The sequence below is a fragment of the Glossina fuscipes genome, unplaced genomic scaffold (assembly GCF_014805625.2).
Source record: "Glossina fuscipes isolate IAEA_lab_2018 unplaced genomic scaffold, Yale_Gfus_2 128, whole genome shotgun sequence".
Lineage (NCBI taxonomy): Eukaryota > Metazoa > Arthropoda > Insecta > Diptera > Glossinidae > Glossina > Glossina fuscipes.
The window spans coordinates 1,955,041-1,973,606 of NW_023998471.1; the positions used below are offsets into that span (position 1 = coordinate 1,955,041).

General features: G+C 33.7%; 1 protein-coding gene and 3 non-coding genes across 5 annotated transcripts in view; 2 read left to right on the plus strand and 2 right to left on the minus strand.

The window, feature by feature from the left end:
• The window catches only part of LOC119640853 (aminopeptidase N), a 106,702-nt gene extending 89,797 nt beyond the window's left edge, over positions 1 to 16,905 (plus strand). For both annotated transcript variants that reach the window (XM_038039122.1, XM_038039123.1), the window contains 11 exons: positions 1,633 to 1,801; positions 2,064 to 2,294; positions 10,675 to 11,034; positions 11,098 to 11,250; positions 11,707 to 12,024; positions 12,084 to 13,164; positions 13,227 to 13,417; positions 14,604 to 14,771; positions 15,735 to 15,800; positions 15,867 to 15,944; positions 16,014 to 16,905. In XM_038039122.1, the coding sequence (XP_037895050.1) occupies positions 1,633 to 1,801; positions 2,064 to 2,294; positions 10,675 to 11,034; positions 11,098 to 11,250; positions 11,707 to 12,024; positions 12,084 to 13,164; positions 13,227 to 13,417; positions 14,604 to 14,771; positions 15,735 to 15,800; positions 15,867 to 15,944; positions 16,014 to 16,269 (3,071 nt within the window). In that variant the 3' untranslated portion in view covers positions 16,270 to 16,905. The remainder of the gene's footprint in view (positions 1 to 1,632; positions 1,802 to 2,063; positions 2,295 to 10,674; positions 11,035 to 11,097; positions 11,251 to 11,706; positions 12,025 to 12,083; positions 13,165 to 13,226; positions 13,418 to 14,603; positions 14,772 to 15,734; positions 15,801 to 15,866; positions 15,945 to 16,013) is intronic.
• On the plus strand, positions 14,439 to 14,511 carry Trnak-cuu. Its single transcript has one exon. It is a non-coding gene; the product is annotated as a tRNA-Lys (tRNA).
• On the minus strand, positions 15,150 to 15,221 carry Trnaq-uug. The gene has a single exon. It is a non-coding gene; the product is annotated as a tRNA-Gln (tRNA).
• On the minus strand, positions 15,604 to 15,675 carry Trnaq-uug. The gene has a single exon. It is a non-coding gene; the product is annotated as a tRNA-Gln (tRNA).
• Positions 16,906 to 18,566: the final 1,661 nt, after the last annotated feature.

Below are 18,566 nucleotides of genomic sequence, written 5' to 3' on the forward strand. Positions count from 1 at the left end.
TTCTAACGCAAAAGCACACATAAGAATTTATTGTCGACTTGAGTCAAGTTTCGAATACTCTTCACATTAAATCAGAAGAAATCTCAAGCTTCTTTCCTAACTGGAAACGCGTCAATTGCACTTTTGGGATTAATTTCGGATCGAATCTGATATATATTTTTAAAGATTTTCATCTACTGTGCTTTCGAAGCTAGCTAGTAAAGGTAGGAAATGGTTTTGAATTAATTTCCTTAAGAGAATCAATCTCACATCGAACTGTCAAAGAGTAAGGACGGATTACATACGGATTTCTATATCTAATCTTAAGGTCTGAACGGGAAGTATTTGAGCCAGCTTCAACTTTGGTTCTCAGTAATACTTACCAGCAATATCGGTACAACAAATTGACTGCTTAAGGGCAACACTGCTCTAGAAAAGAAGTAAATTTATTAGGCTTCCAACGAATAGTACTGCCACCAAGAAGCAAGACATGTTATTCAAGTTAAATTACGCTCGTATATCGAATATCAAAAATATTTTTTGTTTTTTCTTCTAAATTGATAGCACTGTGACAGACAAATTTTACGTCATGAACGTCATTAGTGTTTCAGCTTCTTTCCGATTGTTGAGCAAAGAAGTTGTGGAATGGAATGAGATGAGACTTCGATCTATGCATACGAGCAGGAAGCAATCGTTCAATCGGGTGAATGTTGTGGAAAATGTAAAGCCAAGACGGCAATATCTCTCCAAAATCAATTATCTCCGACTATTGTAGGGTTGTGCCCTACGACTTTCTTCCGTCGAGCGAAACTACTAGCAAGGATTAAAAAATAGATTTAAAAAAGAGAAAATTAAATCGGTCTACTTCTTGGACAGGGCACCATTTTTAGCAAATCTAGAGTACACTTACTCCTCGATACTACGTACAAAAGCCTTTCTTAGTAGACGCATTAGTTTTTCCTACGCTTAGCGAACAACAAAACTAACTTTTCCGATGAACTAAAAAGGGGGAAAACAGGAATGAATGGATGGACAAATCATAGTAAACCGATTAAGTATCGTAAAGTAAGATGACTAAGTTTACTTTATTTTCATAACTGCCCGGTACATACTGCCTCCTTGTGCTGAGTATTTCGGAGTTACGGGATTCTTAAACGCAAAGAACAATGTGATCAATATTTATAAATGGCAGTGTTCGCCTTTCTGTTCTGCGTATCTGTGCAGTTAGTTACTAAGGTAAGCCTTAGGTAATCAAATAACAAACACTTTGCTGCCCATTTTTCAACCCAACAACTCGATGAACATTACTAATGTAACGACAATATGCCATAATGAGAGGATATCGTCGTTGAATCGATGACAAATAACCGATAAATGCATGAATGTAAGCAATTAGAGACGATTAAAAATCCAGTAACGCATGCTGATGTAAGCTAGCACCACAAGTTTGTTTAAACATTGCAGTGAAGATGTGACAACAAAATTCTCTTCAGCGTGGGTATCATGTTACAACTAAAAAAAAAAGAGGAAAAAACCGAAAAAAGCAAAAGGAATTTAAAAACTATTAGTTTTCAATTGATTTAGTCATTAAAAGTAATTTTCATTTATTCGTTAATAATTTTGCGAATAATTTTGTATTCTTTTTCTTTTCAGGAGGTCAATTAAAAACCAAAAATGGCCAAAAGTATGTATTCAATGGACGGCCATCGGGAATATTTGTATCGAGAACTTGTGCCATATTTACAGCCATTATAACGATATTGATCCTAATATTCACTATACTCATAACGTATTTTGTAACCGTGAATACTGTGCCATCCGGGTAATGTAATATTTCTCTTCTTCGTCTTTTACTTTTGCTAATCTAATACGAGTTAAAAAAAACAAAAGCAAAAAAAAATGTTGTGCAAAATTTACAACAATTAAGGAGTGTTTAAAAAAAAAAAAAAAAAAACATACCTGCGCTTACCTAAGAATTTATTGATTTGGCATGAATTTAAGTTGACCTGAAAATTGTTTTTGTTTTTCCTTTACATGTTTATTGCGCAGTTAAGTAATTTCCCTTTTTTTTATTCATTTGATAGCTGCACAAATGGCCATTATGTACCTAATACTCAGATAGCTGCACCGTTTAATGTTAGCCCTGTGACTACGGCCAGTATGTTGGGTATGCCAATGCCAAAAAATAAATATCAAACAATATCATCACCAGTAGGTGATATACCGCCAGATAACGATGTATTCGGAGAGAATAAAGGCAAATTTATTGATCGAAAGTTACAACTTTATGAAGGCTGGACGCCGCTACACTACAAGTAAGTTTCATTATAAAATTTTCTTAATTAAATTGATTTAATACGAAAAAAAAAAAGAAGAAAAGAAAAAATGAATGCTTGCGTATGCCACCGCACGTGTTAACCTAAATTTTAAACCGTAATGTGAAAATAATGTTTTTACTGTTTATTCTGTCACTAGGTGACTGTCATTTTGTTACTTACCTTAAATTGTTTATAAGATTAGGAGTGTATTGTTGTTTCCTCTCTTTTTTCTTTCTTTTTCGGCATTTCTTCGTTCCTCGTTTGTGTGTTCTATTGAACTTTAACTGGGTCAAGGCCCAAACACCGGAATATATTAAGTAATGTAGTTCAATATCTAACCATAGGCAGCAAAGTTTGAAAGCAAAATTCGTTATTTTTTTTTTTTTTTGGAAAATGTACGTTATTCAGGTTAAGTCAACCTAATGGATGATGAAAAATTTATGTCTACGTATTCTTGCAACGGTTTCTATTTGGTAAGTTACTCAAGGCTATTACTGATTGAATAATTTTCAAAGCTCGTTATCATTTTAACGACGAGTCAAGGTTGTTACTTAAAGCCTTATCAAAAACAACTTAAAACATTACAGTCGGACAAGGCTAGATATTTATTTATATATCTTATATAACACCGTCTAATACAAAATTTCAATCATCTTCGTTGGAAAAACAAAATAAAAAAATAAAAAATATATCTTGCCAACACTTAACACCTTACTTTTCACGAGAATCCTTTTATGGGGATTGGCCTCCCCGTAGTCGAAACTTACCGCAGCATACATATATGGCATGAGATGATTATTTTATTGTAAAGTCCTCCATAAAATAGCAAATATTAAAGTTTGTTACAAAAAAAATTCGAATATTTTCTGCGAATATATATGTGGAAGACATTTTAAGAAAAAGATTTCATTGCATACAAATTTATTATCGGCACAACACTTATCGATCAAATGTACACCATCCAGACTATGACCACGCCACATTTCTCTTCCCTATCTGTATACGATATCTATTATAATATTTCGCACCGTATTTTGTCGAGATATATTAAATATCAAAAAATTCTTCCACATAGCGCATTTCCAAAATAGAGGGAGCGATCTCAAAACTGGTCTAATCGCCAATCGTATTTGTTAGTTTTTGTTGTTAGGTGAAAGTGTCAAATAGTCAGAGCACTACAGTTGAATAAAATTGCGACCTATAAATTGAATACAACAAAATGGACACAAGCATCAAACCGGCAGATGGACATATAGGCTGAAGTAATAAACGTATGTCAAGTTTTCCCCCATGTTGCATTCATACGCACAAACTTGCTATAATGGTTGGCATAAGTATATAGTAGGGTATGAAAAGTACACAAGTAATTTAATTAGTTTTACTACACATTGAAACGATAAAATCAAGTAAAAATGAAAGAAACTCTAAAGAAGAGAATGTAAAATTGATGAGAAAGTTTTGCTTCCGTTGGCAAATGTGAAAGCAAGAGTTATATTAACGTAATTGAGATGTCGATTGACTAGATGACGTTAAAAATTGATTTTTTTTCGTTTTTTTTTTTTTCCTTGCAATGAAAGTTCCATACTTGATGTGAGCAGATGCTTGAAGAAACCTTCCTCTGTATGTATGTATTTATTCGGCATGATTTTTAATGAAGACTTTCAGGCGTCAAAACAACGAATCTTTTAATGATAACAATGCGTGTTTTCTCTTCGTGATAGTTGCTAAATTTTTAAATATTTTATGGTCTTTTTCTTTTATTATTGCACTGTCTGCGCATAAACAGACAATTATAATAAAACGAGACAAACTATGCATGCGTGTGCTTAATGGTATTGACAGATAAGCAAACGCAAGTTAATAGCCATTTGAGGATCACTTTATTGCCAAGAACAGAGAATTGTTGCTTACGCGCACGTTCTTCTCTCCCTGTGCGAAAGCCATGGAAATTGCAACGAATTCATGTTTGCATCGTTCCGATGCTGATCATGCGAAATACTTGCAGATGATGAGTTATGTCTATGATCATGCCGCTGCTTTGCTGACATTCACCGCGGTCTACGCGTATCTCTGTAAACTATCTGCAATGACTTAGTTAAAGATTTCAACAGAATACTTTGGATGGCATTTCCTGGTCTGCTCATACATACATACGATTAGTTCGTTTCGACAAGAAACGAATTTAAATTATTATTATTGCGAGAGTTTAGTTGTTTATTTGCATTGGGATGAGGATATTTTATGGCAAAATAAGAAAACAGAAAAGAAAATTTGTTTTATCTTAACCTTGTGTTGCTGTTTCTGACAATAATACGTCCATAATAAATCTTGGAAAATATTATCATTACATTACAAATAAAATTTATGTTAATGTTGTGTTATTTGTTTTCCAAAACCCTATAAAAAATATACAAAACATCAATTTAAGGTGTAGGGGAAAAACGGCGACCTCCTCATCGACCATCCACACAAAACTTCTTTTTCAGTAAAACGATTTTTTCGCTATTGCTTATCCTGTAATTTGTTGTCTGAAGGAAACTATAGGAGTCTTAAGGAGCTATATTCGCATTAAGAAATATATAACATGCACATGGTCACCGCCATGAATTAAACATTGGCTAACGAAAGCAACGTCTGACCGAAGATCCCATTTGGTGGAAGACAAATATAAAAGCAAAATCTTGCTTCTTAACGAAACCAATGATTCAAAAATTATCCCCCAAACTAAGAATACATTTGCCGTTTCAAGACTTTGCATAAATTTGCCGAGAAAAAAGAATATCTCTTAGTTGATAGATTTAGAATGCTTTTGCTGTGATGTTTAGCTAGCTTTATCTAGTGTGGCATAGCTTAGAGTTGATGTCCTGAGGTTACGTTGTGTTTTAATGATCGTTTCTTATATTAGCGTCGTCTTACAAACATATAGATCGAAGGCTTCGGATAAACTTGCTGAGAAGAAACAGAATCTCTTAGTTGCTACATCTTGAACGCTTTTCCTCTGATATACTTTATTTATGATATGACATAGTTTAGAATTGATGCCCAGAGATTACGTTGTGCTTTAATTTTCGTTTCGATTCAGTTCTCGTGTTAGCGTGATCTTATAAACATTCGCATTTAAGCCTTCACATTAACTGATCGCGGCGAAGAGAACACGTGCCTACTTGATATATCTGCAATCATTTTGCAATATTTCGTTTACATCACACGTTTCCATGTCTTCCTGGTTTAGAAATATCATGAATTGAACAACTATTTATGGAACGTTTAATGATTGGTTAAGAAGCGAACATAAGTGTGGCAGGACTGTAAACTTTAATAAGAAATTTGAAATGTCATGATCGCCATTACCACGTTATTTTAACGGCGATTCTTGTCTCTTGCAACCAAGGGTCGTCTTGTCTTTTATACCCATTAGTCGAAGGCAATCGAACTAGAGACTTCTTTCCATACGACGGGCATCAATAGCACCTGAAACACTTCCCATTTCCTCCGTTGTAGACTGCGGAGCGAGAAGTTACCCCGAGATTGTAGTCTCTACCCAAATCGCGAAACGATTAGTTCAATGTCCCAAAGCGAATTAAATAACAACCCATAGCTACCTGTTTTATAAAACCCTATTAGATAGAGCTTTACGCTCATCAACGGGTGAAAATATACTCATATGTTGTACAGGCATAGCTAATTACCCAAAGGATCTGAATGAAGAATGATTCAATTCATGTGTGTTATGCACTTTGATATTAAATTTTTGCGACATATACTCGTCTTACACTTTGTGTTGTTAAATGATGCACTTTAACAGGTGGAATAAGTCATGGCACAATCTTAAAAGCAGAAAGAACGAAAGCAGGGCACACTCTACCAACATGGTCCTATTTCATTTTCATTTCACGACACTATCCATCAGTTGATCATTCATTTGGAGGACAAACGCACTTGCATTCGGATTTTGCGTTTCCATTGGCTTGTTACTGGTATATCGCCTAAAGCAGCCAATGGTCAGTTATTAAATGACTATTCGTTCGCAAGGCTACATACTACAAATTTTTCAATTACATAACTTGCTACCATGCAGCACGCAAGCTGTCACAACAAGCATGCGTACGAGCCGAGAAGTGGCTGTTATGTCTTCAGCAGCAACATTTTATGGTATTTCAAAGCGAAGCGAAGCAAACCGTTTCGTACATGTGATAAAGTGAACAAGCACAAAGACAAACATGATCCAACAAAAACATTTACAAGAACAAGTTTATAGCGCCCTGCGCTTAAGTTACTGCAGAGGAAAAAAAGGCTACGGCAAACGCAACAACAAAAAATAAAAGCAATTGAATTTATTGCTGGCTGCGTTGTAATATATGGCGAAGCACAGATATCGTGGCATGTTGCCAACAGTACTCGCACTCGTAGGTTAGTAGTTGCGATCTTGCAATTCTTCTTAGTTTAATTTTCTTCAATTGTTCACGTGTCAACTTTACAAAGTGTTGCTGTTGCTTATCCAGTTTTAAGCGTTAATCTGTTTCTCTGGGTGTTTTCTTTCTTTTTCTTTTTCCTTTTTTTCTTTTTTTTTATATTATGTTATCTTGTTGAAGTTAAATCGCATCAAATGACTGCATATCATGTTTCGTAATATATGTGTCGCGTATATGGATGATCTATGAAAAGTCATTTATTTTATAATTTATCGCAAGAAACGGAAATTTTTTGTTCCTTCGGTTCTTAATTAGAATCCGAAAAACTAGAAAAGTGCTCGTATGAAACTGGTCAGTTAATGTTTTTAAATTTGTATTTTGTTTTTTCTTAGGTTAGAGCGTTTCAAAATCAATACAGAATTTAAATTTTAAAGCAATTTTTTTTTTATTAGCTTGGCTTGGCACGCCCCATTTTTTATATATTTCGTACTGCGCAAAAAGCCATTTATGAAGTGATCTCACAAATGAGCTATGAACTTGTATGTGAATAGCATGGTGCACTCAATTTCGTTTATGTCGATACCTCGTTCTTTAAAGCTTTGTAGTAAGACTCGTGATCATAAGCAATAAGCAAGAGTTTGGCTTCTCATACTATGTTCGAACTAAAAATAAACACGACATCCCTGGCAGCACCATTCAGGGTCGTGGTTCAATTACTCTCAATAATCCCAATATCTCAATAATCCTTCACTTTTGTCAAGATAAGTTAAGCCCACGAATAGCTGAATAGCTTGATGCGCATCCGACCATAGCAAACAAGAAGCTTAATATGGTCCTAGTGACCGGGAAAAATCGTGTAAAACACAGGATTATATTATTGAGCGGAAATATTGTACACATTTGCAGTAAAGTGTATGAACCACAAGATCTTCAGGGGCTTTAACTAAGTTCGGCTCGTACCTAATCGTCGTCGTCCGTGTCCTTTAGTCTTTTTATCAAAAATTTTCGCACTCTTTCCGAAGGCCACCAGAAAGCTTCGCAAGAAAGCTGTTACTAACAACTCAAATAGCTTGACCCCGTTGAACAAATATATTGACCAATAACGTTCTTGATATGCGCTGTTTAATCAAAGAAAAATATATTTTGGACCTGGTTGTTTTTATTGTAGGGCTTTCGATTGGCCAATTTTGGCACGAGAAATATGCTTATTTGCAAAAAAGCTGGCATGGAAATTGGTCACAGCCCTTTGAAGCGGGCGGATCGGATAGAAACCTTCAACTTCGGCTCGTTTTACAATTTTACGCTAATGCACAAAATATGACCGTACGTCTGTCCACCATCTTTATGGGCTATTATAAAACTTTTTGTAAAAGCTTTGCAAAAAAAAAAAAATTCGTAATACAACAATAAATTGTTATCAAATAAATATAAAATCAAATCATATATATAAATTAAAATCTAATGTTAACATATGGTTAAATTTTATTTTATAAATAAATGAAATCAATGTCAGTTTATATTGAAAGATTAATTGAAAGCAGTTTACAAAGAATTTATTTACATATATTCACAGATGTGTGCATTTGTCGTTCCAATCAGTAACTGTTTGATATTTGAACAAGAAATTGCAACAAGTATTCATTTACACTAATCACCGCAGTAGCCAGCGCTAGAGAGTCGAAAGAAAAAAAAATTAAAAAAATTGAAATTAAAAAAATGCTAACACAAATTTATTTTATTTGCTTATTACTTTGCTTACGTTTTTCTTTATAGTAATGCGAAAAAAACCTTGCTAAGCCACAGTTTTGTCAAATATTTTGTTATGTTCTTCTCAAAATTATTGAATGAGGGATGCTAACGTTCTTCCTTCTTCGTCACAGTAATACTAAACTATACATTATTCACCCAATGATCCGATCCATTAGCTGTCTTTTGGGATGTAGGAAACGAGCTATCCTATCGAGTCTGCACTAAAAAATGCGACAGAATTTCCCGCGTGCATTGTCGAACATGATGAACAGCATGTGCTCAACATGTCACATTTGTTTTATTGTGTTTTTTGCTTTCATTCCTGGTTTAATCGCAACACTACTGCTTGCTTATGTATTTTCCTGCTGATTTTGTTAATAGATTTCAGATGCTTGCAATACGCTTGGCTGATTTCACTATATGTAGAGCGTTTCCTACAAAGTGGTCGCTCTACCCTTCCCGGTTTACATTAAATTTTTCTTTTCTTTTTTGGTGATTTCCTTCCCGTTTTGCTTCTCATTAGCATCTGCTGCAAAATGGCGAAAAACGCTCTTCGGAAAAATAAATTCAAAATCTATTGTCTTCCGTTCACAAAGCATCCCAATTTCCATCGTTTTCATCGTCCGAAGGTTACACCCTAGCCAATGACTCAATTAACGATTACGATTGAAATGATTTTCACAGTCCTGGGTGCAGCCACTTTTAGTTTATAGAATAGCTTCAGGAAACATATAGTTTTAGAGTGTCTTGAATAAATCAAACCAGAAATTCTTACGATAAATTAAATTCGTATGGTAAACATGTCAACAAATGCTTGATGATTATGTATTGAAAATTCTCATCCATTCTTTGAAATGAACTCAATGGTCGGTAAAGGCACTTACCGAGTCGGTAAACAGCCATTAAGCTGCGACCATTCCCTATCTCTTCCTTTTTAATCGATACCGCGTCACACATATAGGAGACAAGCCCCGCATGACTAGTCATGGGAAAAAAATGCCGTTATGGGAATTAAGGGTGCAACGTAACAAGGCATGCCGTGGACGAAATTAGTTCAGTAAATTTTAATAAATTCTATACCAAACGACGAAATAGTAGAAAATGTCTAGAATTGGTTGGATATACCCACTAGAGCCGTTTGAAACAGGCCACCCAGGAGATTAATTAACTCGCCGAATAAGCTAGGGGGTATAAGTTGGCGTTATGAGCACGGATAGGATTTTGGATCAATATTATATCGAGCATAAAACACTCGCAAAGCAATTTGGTGATAAAAAAAAGGTAATTAAGTGACGCAAACCACCATCAAAAAAAGCCTTGCGACTTTAGGATATCCCTGTGGGAAGTACCTTAGCGTATGGCTATGCGATTCGGTTTGATGCGTAGTCACTAGAGGACTTGCTTATTTTTCCCACTACTGTGCGCTGAACGAAAGGCTGCGCTTAATCAAGTTCAAACTGGTTAGATTTTAACTTGAAAAAATTTTAAAATTTTATTTAGTTATGTGTGACATTTATTAAGAATTTATGCAAAACATACTAGTATTGAAATTAATGTTATCATATGGCGCTTAAATCGAGCGCAAGCAGTAAGTAATTAATTATTGTAAGCCAGTAATTGTCGATTTCTTAACTGATGTCTTAACACCTCGTTGGCGACTTTTGTCTTTCAGAGGTATATATATCATCTGCTTCTTGTTAAGATCAGATTTTTTCTCTTCTTCTTTTTTACAAACCAAGTTTCCAACTTTCCTTTTTGCTTATAAGCAAATTTTTTTAGTTGAAAAAATTCTTTGCCCATAAACGTTTTATTATTATTAATTTGTTTCTATTCTCTCCATACGTTTTATTTCATGCACAATTGTGAAATGAATTTTACACAATGAATTTACTGCATTTTTGTTGTTGCTTTAAAGTTTTTTGCTACGTTCATAGAGGCACGAGAACAAATTTGTGTTTATTTATGTGTGTGTGTGTTTTTTTTTTTTTTTTTTTTTTTAGTAAGCAAGACAAGGAGATGTAAGCAAACATTTTGCATTTTTCTAAAATGTGGAGAAGAAATAAGAAAAATACGTTAAGAAAACTTTGCATTTGCACTGTTGTTTACACTTAACGTGTGTTTATTTGTGCAGGAAATTTGCTAATTATCACTGAAAGAGATTTTATGATAATGTTTATATTATAATATTTTGTTTATTTCTCAAAACTCTATTCTAGGCTTGTAATTGAGCCAACACTGCGGACATCGACAAACAATGGCAGCTTAGCGATTCGTATACAACGTAATGCAAATATTACGACTTTCGAACCGATTGTCTTGGATGTAAACAATATTTCCATATCGAATGTTCGAGTGATAAGATCAAAGAATAATCCGGATGAAGAAGAAGCCGAACTGGAGTTCGATAGTGATTATGGTTTAAATAATCAAACCTTTGTCGTAGTACTAAATAAGGAATTGGCTAAAGAGAAAAATCTCACTTTGATATTAAGTATGGATTTTATTAGTCAAATTACTGATACGCTACAGGGAGTTTATAAGACAAGTTACGCCAATGTACAGACTGGCAGAGAAGAGTAAGTTTAAATGAATGATCTGTTTTGAATAACATTATGCGTTTTCATTCCGTTTCTTTACAGATGGATGATTAGCACTCAGTTTTCGCCGATTGACGCTCGTCGAGCCTTCCCTTGCTTCGACCGACCTGATATGAAAGCCAATTTTACTATTAGTATTATAAGATCAACGCGAACATCAATGGCTCTATCCAATATGCCAGTCTATCACAGTTCGTAAGTTTCCTAATTGCTTTGCGTCCAAAATTCAGAGATGTTAACAGCTAGGCAGTAGGCAGCAAAAGAGAAACTAGTACTAATCGATTTCGATGTCAAAGTCTGTTCACAGTTTTTCTAATGTCTCACTTTCTACCAAAAGTTCTCTTTATTGAAAATAGACTTGAACAATTCCAACAATCCTCTTGTTATCCCCTTATTCTTATTCTTTTCTTTTCCTTCGTTATGGCCAATTTTCTTAAATGGACTTTTTCAATAGGTCTTCAAGTCTTTGATCAGAATGTTTCTGTTCGGGAACGAATTCAAGACGAGATTTACTAAAAAGTCCAATCTAAGTGAGAAATTCTACGTCGGAAAGATTACGGAAAAGATTAGATATATTTATCTGTAGGGTTCTCTCCTCCCTGAAAAATGATTCGAATCGATTGACTACCATATAATGTCCTTCTCTTTCAGTATTCATCGCCCTGGCTTTACCAAAGATGACTTTATGACTACACCAAAAATGCCTACATATCTTGTTGCATTTATCGTTTCGAATTTGGTTAAATCTCATTATTCGGATCGTGATACTTCTGCCATACCTCGTGTTGAAATTTGGACTAGACCTGAAAATAAGGATATGACAAAATATGCCTACTACTTGGTGCGCAAATATTTGGATTATTTCGAAGGCTATTTTGGCATTGAAAATCGTTTGCCAAAAATTGATTTAGTATCAATACCAGATTTCGGTTTTGGTGCCATGGAAAATTGGGGTCTCATAACATTCAGGTATGTTGAAAGTAATTAGACATATACGACATTTTTACATAATCTTTTAATAACCACAGAGATGCTGCCTTGCTAGTACCGGATGATTTGGAAAAAGCTTCTTCATCTGAACATATGGAATATGTTGCTAAAATAATTGCCCACGAATTGGCCCATCAATGGTTTGGTAATTTAGTGACACCGAAATGGTGGGATGATTTATGGCTTAAGGAAGGTTTCGCCTGTTATATGAGCTATATGGCCTTAAACTTTGTCCATCCCGAATATGAAATATTAGATAATTTGGCAATTTTTGAATTTAAATATTCGATGCAACACGATTCAGATAACAGCTCGCACGCTATAGCGTTTGAGGTGAAATCTACTAACGATATACGCAGAATATTTGACCCAATAACTTATTCAAAAGGTACCATTCTCGTACGCATGCTAAGTTCAATAGTAGGTTATGATGCTTTTCGAAATGCTACACAAGACTTTTTGAGCTCATTAGCGTACGCAAATGCAGATCGTAATGACTTATGGGAATTTATGACAAAACATGGTCATTTGGAAAAAACTTTGCCTGATGATATGACTGTTAAAACGATTATGGATACATGGATCTCAAAACCCGGTTATCCTGTCATTACAGTGGAGAGAAGGGATGCTGATCTAATTGTGACACAGGAACGTTTTATGCTACCTTCGAGAAATATCTCAGATTCAAGCAAGTGGATTGTACCAATAACTTATGAAACGGATGAATTACACAAAGGCGACAACATACCTACTCACTGGCTAATGGATAATGGCCACGAATTAGTTATTAATGATATTTTCACTTCAGACAACAATTCGGAAAACGTTGTATATTTGAATTTAGACCGTCGATCTTATTACCGCGTTAATTACGATATGCCTTCTTGGCTGGCGCTAAAAAAGAAGTTTACCTCTCTGCCACGTGTCACTAGAGCTCAGCTTATGGATGATGCCTTACATTTGGCGCAAGCAGAATATCTTACTTATGATATTCCATTGACATTTCTTTTAGAGTTATTTACATCGACCGATGATGAGCTACTGTGGTCTGCAGCACAAAAAGGTTTGGAGTATTTGATTTTCATGCTAAGTCGGGAACCGGCGTATGAAACATTTAGGGTAAATAACAATTAAATCAAAAGGTCCCTTTTTATGTTACTAATCTGTAACGTTAATTACAGGCTTTTATGAAATTCATTGTTAGACCTGCTTTCGACCGTTACGGTCTACAGGAGCCAGACAATGAATCCCATATTCAGCTACAACATCGCGCATTAGTTTCACGTCTGGCATGTAAATTCAAGTACGATCGTTGCTTTAATGCAGCTCACAACAAATACCGAGAATGGATGGCTAATCCCAAGGCAAACTTGTGAGTATCTCTTAGACGCGTTTCTTTTATGGAGAAATTTAAAATTCTTACTATTAGCATACCAATACTCAAATGAAGACTTTTCCAAAATTTTTCGCGCAGAGGATTGATTTTATTTATCTTGATGTTAGGTGTATAAGCTTTTGCAGTAAGTTTTTCAAATAAGGATTCTAAATTCGATCGACTAGCAGCCCGGCTAGTTAAGGGACGAACTAGGAATTCCTTAGCCCTACGGCGCGACTGCCTAGCATTTATTAACAGGCTAAGAGGCCGGGTGAGCATTATGCACAAGGTTTTGGTAACTTTTTTCTTACCTTTTGCCGCCTGAGAATGATTCCGCTAAACTGCAATGTAACGATCTCATTTAGATAAGTTAGGTATATTCTTGTTCTGTAGATTGCCCGAAAGGTCCTATTTCCTTTTATATATATATATATATTTTGTGAAGTCAGACTCTATTCACTTTCTTCTCCCCTACGTCATGGAAGAATTCATAATTCGCCACTCTATATCACCTCACCCCATCAAAAAACTCACGAGAGTACTCTATGCGCCAGCTGCGATTCACCAACGAACGAAGCCTAGGCCTTTCTTTCAAGAGTGTAAATGAATATATTTTCCTCAACCCTAAATGCTTTATTTTAAGATTATTACAAGTGAAGTGAAGAAATGTCCAAAGATGGGGTTAAAGGTTCATTGGTGATTAATAGAAATTGAACAGGTTAACTAATAGAAATTTTACAAGTTTTTTCATCAGCTTAGCCATATCTTTATAATCGTTGCATACCTTTATACACATTTAGTGACTGCATACATGTGTAAAACTTCATGTCAATTTTTCAAACAATCCTTTTCACCATTATCAACGAAAGAGTAGTTTTCCATTTTACATAACATATTGTCTGAGTAATTATTAAATTCTTTGAAATTAATACCATTAGATAAATTTTTTTTATATTTAAATAGTTATATGCCGTTCTATATTTATATTTATACAATCTTTAACTCGTGCCCTTTAACAGCCCGGCTAGCTCAGTCGGTAGAGCATGAGACTCTTAATCTCAGGGTCGTGGGTTCGAGCCCCACGTTGGGCGCGAGTTACTTTTTTTTAGTTCTTATGTTTTTTTATTTTAATATGTATAGTTTCTTGTAGATCCATATAAATATGTACTAAATATATTTTTAGCATTACTCCCAACATGAAACCCACCATTTACTGTACCGCCTTAGCCGAAGGATCCTTCCAGGAATGGTATTTCGCGTACAAGCAATATAAACGAACAACAAGCGCTTCCGAGAAAGAACAAATTTTATCATCTTTGGGTTGTACTACAAAACCGTGGTTATTATCTAAGTGAGTGCAAAACACACATTCAATCTTTCCAATGACAAAAATTTTATTATTCATACTTATTTTATTTTGTGTCTGTCTTTTAGGTTTTTAGGAAAGATTTGATTTCTTTTCTTGATATTTAATAAAATAATGTCAATGATAATAACAAGAAGAAAATGCAATTTCCCTATGCTTTCTTATAACACACACAAAACACCACAAATTTGTGTGTTTTGAGATCTTTTTTCACGTCAATAATTTTTCATATCTTAGATTATTATTATGGAGGAATATTTTTTCTAGAAATCTTTCTCCACCAGCCAGTCACTAAACATAATTTCTTCTTGTAGAAGTATAAAAATTGTTCAAAACATGAAACAGAAAGCATAGCTCGCAGGAAGGTTCTACCGAGATTTGAACTCGGATCGCTGGATTCAAAGTCCAGAGTGCTAACCATTACACCATAGAACCCGGTATCTCCAGCTTTCTCAATATTTGTCTTATTATTAGCGAAATATTATATGTTACTATGTTACGTTGTTATTATTTGAAAATGGTTATTTTTACAATCTTGAAAACGTTTAAAAAATTTTTTTTTCTTAAGCTCACGTTATTTTCCTCGACCCAGCGAATGTGCAACAGGACATTTAGAAATCTCTTTTGTAGCAGTAATTTATCTCTGAGCGACAATCAGAATTATTAGATGAGCCTTGGCTAGATACCAGCTGAGGATTTATCTAGCTTAAACCTAAATACGTTTCGAGAACTTCTTGTAATCTAAAAGTTTGAGTTCGTTCTTCAAAATACATATAGCATGTATTAAAAAATATTTCTCTAGAATGCCGTTATACGAAGGTTCTACCGAGATTTGAACTCGGATCGCTGGATTCAAAGTCCAGAGTGCTAACCATTACACCATAGAACCCCTTATCTAACTGTTACTAAATAATTATCTTAACGTAAATGTATTTTATTTTATTGTAGATATTTAAATATGACTCTCAGTTCGACTTCAGGCATATTGAAGCAAGATGGAACACAGGCATTTAGGTATATACATATACATATATATATATATATACATATTGTATTCTTTTTATTTACCGGACTTTACAGGGCTGTTGCCGAAAATCCGATAGGCTTTGAAATTGCTTTCGATTTCCTGCAAACAAACATCAAAGAAATCGCTGAATAGTAAGTCGAATATATTTGTTAACAAGAAAAAAAGAATTAAATATTTTTAAAAAATAAATTATTTTTTAGTTACGGTGATGGTTTCTCAACGTTAACTTCAATGATCAAATCGGTTACTACTTATATGAATAAGGATTATCACAAGGAACAATTGGAACGTTTCAAGGAAAGGGCCCAGAAATTAGGCTTAAAATCTGTAACTACTGCCATTCAACTGGCAGTAGAACAAGTGAAGAACAATATTTATTGGCGCAATCGGTCATATTACAGTCTGAAAGGTTTTCTAGAAGCCATTGTTAGTGAATTCCAAATCAATATTTTTTAAACTAATACCAACGATTCTAAATGAAAAAAGAAAGTATAAACAAAATCTATCTCCATTTTAGTGAATAATTTTTAAAACGAAAAATTTTTGCACAGAATTAAGTGTTTGCAAGCAAGCATTAAGTGATATAATTTTAGTTTTTTCATAAATTTTCATTTTTATTATTTTTTATTTTTTTTGAAAGTATTCGGGCTTTTTAAGCTACTCGTGTAAAGTTTTCAAATTAAATCATAATTTATTGTTTAACATTTTTATATGATTTTAAAACGTTTAATATCAGTTTTATTATGATTTAAGCTGTGTTCGTTCCTATATCAAATGAGAAAAAAAAAGTAATACTAAGAACCAATCAATATTTCGAAATGAGAGGTTGAATCAAAGCCGTTCATTCCTTCGTTCACAAACATTATTTTAAAAAATTTAAGAAACAAGCAATATAGTATTTGAGCAAAAAAAATTTTCTCGTAATCTTGTGTTAAATCAATGCAATACACAAAACCCAAAATGAAAATCACAAAACAAAAAGAAAAATCAAATAATCTAGTTAACTTAATACATATGAAAAACTAACTGCCCCTTACAATGAAATACCAAGAAACAGGTAATAAATTTTATTATAGCGAGTAAAAAAAAAAACAAATGTCGAAAACACCTTAATTAAAGATAAACTATAATGTAATGTGTAAGCTCATAAAAAAACTTAAGCTTAATATAAATTTTTAAGGCTTTTTATGTAAATAATTATTATTTAAAAGTCGTACGTACACCTTTCATCATCAAAATTTTAATAACTTTTCATACACAATCGATCATCTTAGGCACGGTAAAAACAATTTAAAGACAGCCTTACACCGAAAATGAGTGTCCTTAAACTTTATTATAATTAAAATTCAAAAAGTAATGAGCAACAGTAATTTGTTTGCCGCATGGCGAATGCTCAACATCCATCATTCAATGCAAATCGGCAAAAGTCGAAAAAATGACCTCAAATGAACATGTAGGCCAGAAGATTATTGAAAATTCTTTAAAAGTGAGTTTATAGAAAATAAGAAAAGACCTTTGGGGATTACGGCCTATGATTTGCATCATGTTGCTTGCAAATATGAATTATAGTTCACAAAAAGACCGTAAAATTTATAGTTTAATCTCTGAAGCCATTATGGATGTTTATCTATTCTTCCAAGACACGAAGGACAAAGAAGCAAAACAAACAAACCGACTATGGAATGGAAAAAGGAGAAACCTACAAAGAATGAGATAATACTTGGAACTTTTTCCGAAAACTGAAACTATTTTCTCTATATGCGTATAGTTGGGAGCTAAAAAGAAAAAAATGGAAATGCTAAAATTAGCATGTCTTCATCCTCCAGTGATGAGTGTAGTGACATTAAAACGAGCTAAATGAGTGGAGAAAGTAAAGAATTTATAGTCTAAAGTGTCACACCCAAGTCCATATACAACACCAGTACCAACTGGAATATCTATTAATAAACAAAAGTCCATTTTAAATAATTTTATTTCATATAATTAACACTGTCTTCATTTTTCATTTTTCTTCTTTTTTTTTTTTGTTAAGTGTGTGCATTTTTTTGTGAGCGAAAAGAATTTTAATTTTAAAACTAGAACAGTAGAGAAACTGTGAACTACATAATTAGAATTAATATATTAACTTTTAGTTAAGAATTAATTGTTAACTAATAAAATTTATGTGAATAAAAAAAAATTACACAAACTAAAACGCACATAGGAGAATATGAATTTCTCACTTGGTGCATTAGAGGTGCTTTCACTCAAGAATATTTACATAAAGTAGGGTAAGTGCTTGCCAAATATTTCATATTACATTAATGGCTTTTAGATTATAAATTGTGAAAGGAAGCAATAGTGGATTTTTATTACTATTAATTTTTATATTTAAAACTTTTTGCACATAGACCAGCAAGACTCTAAATTTCGAAAAAAGAAAATTAGCAGGAATTGGTTCGTTAGAAGCGAAAAATAAAAGGTGACGCAATAACAAAATTGTATACATAAATTTAAGCAATGTGACTAATATCGAAAATTCAGGAATTCAATCTTATTTGGAAACTAATAGTTTCGCGAAAAGTTTCTTTGCGTTTCAGGCGAAAAAGCAAAACGAAGTAGTGCATTCTGCTCGACAAAGCTAGTGTAAACATAAAAAAAAAGCAAAAGCAATGGAATATGTTACACTACGCACGTCATATTGCGTTCTCATCCGATCTCTGTGTACGTTATCCTATTGATTCCGGGATATGGAGGGTCGCTTGCGAATACAT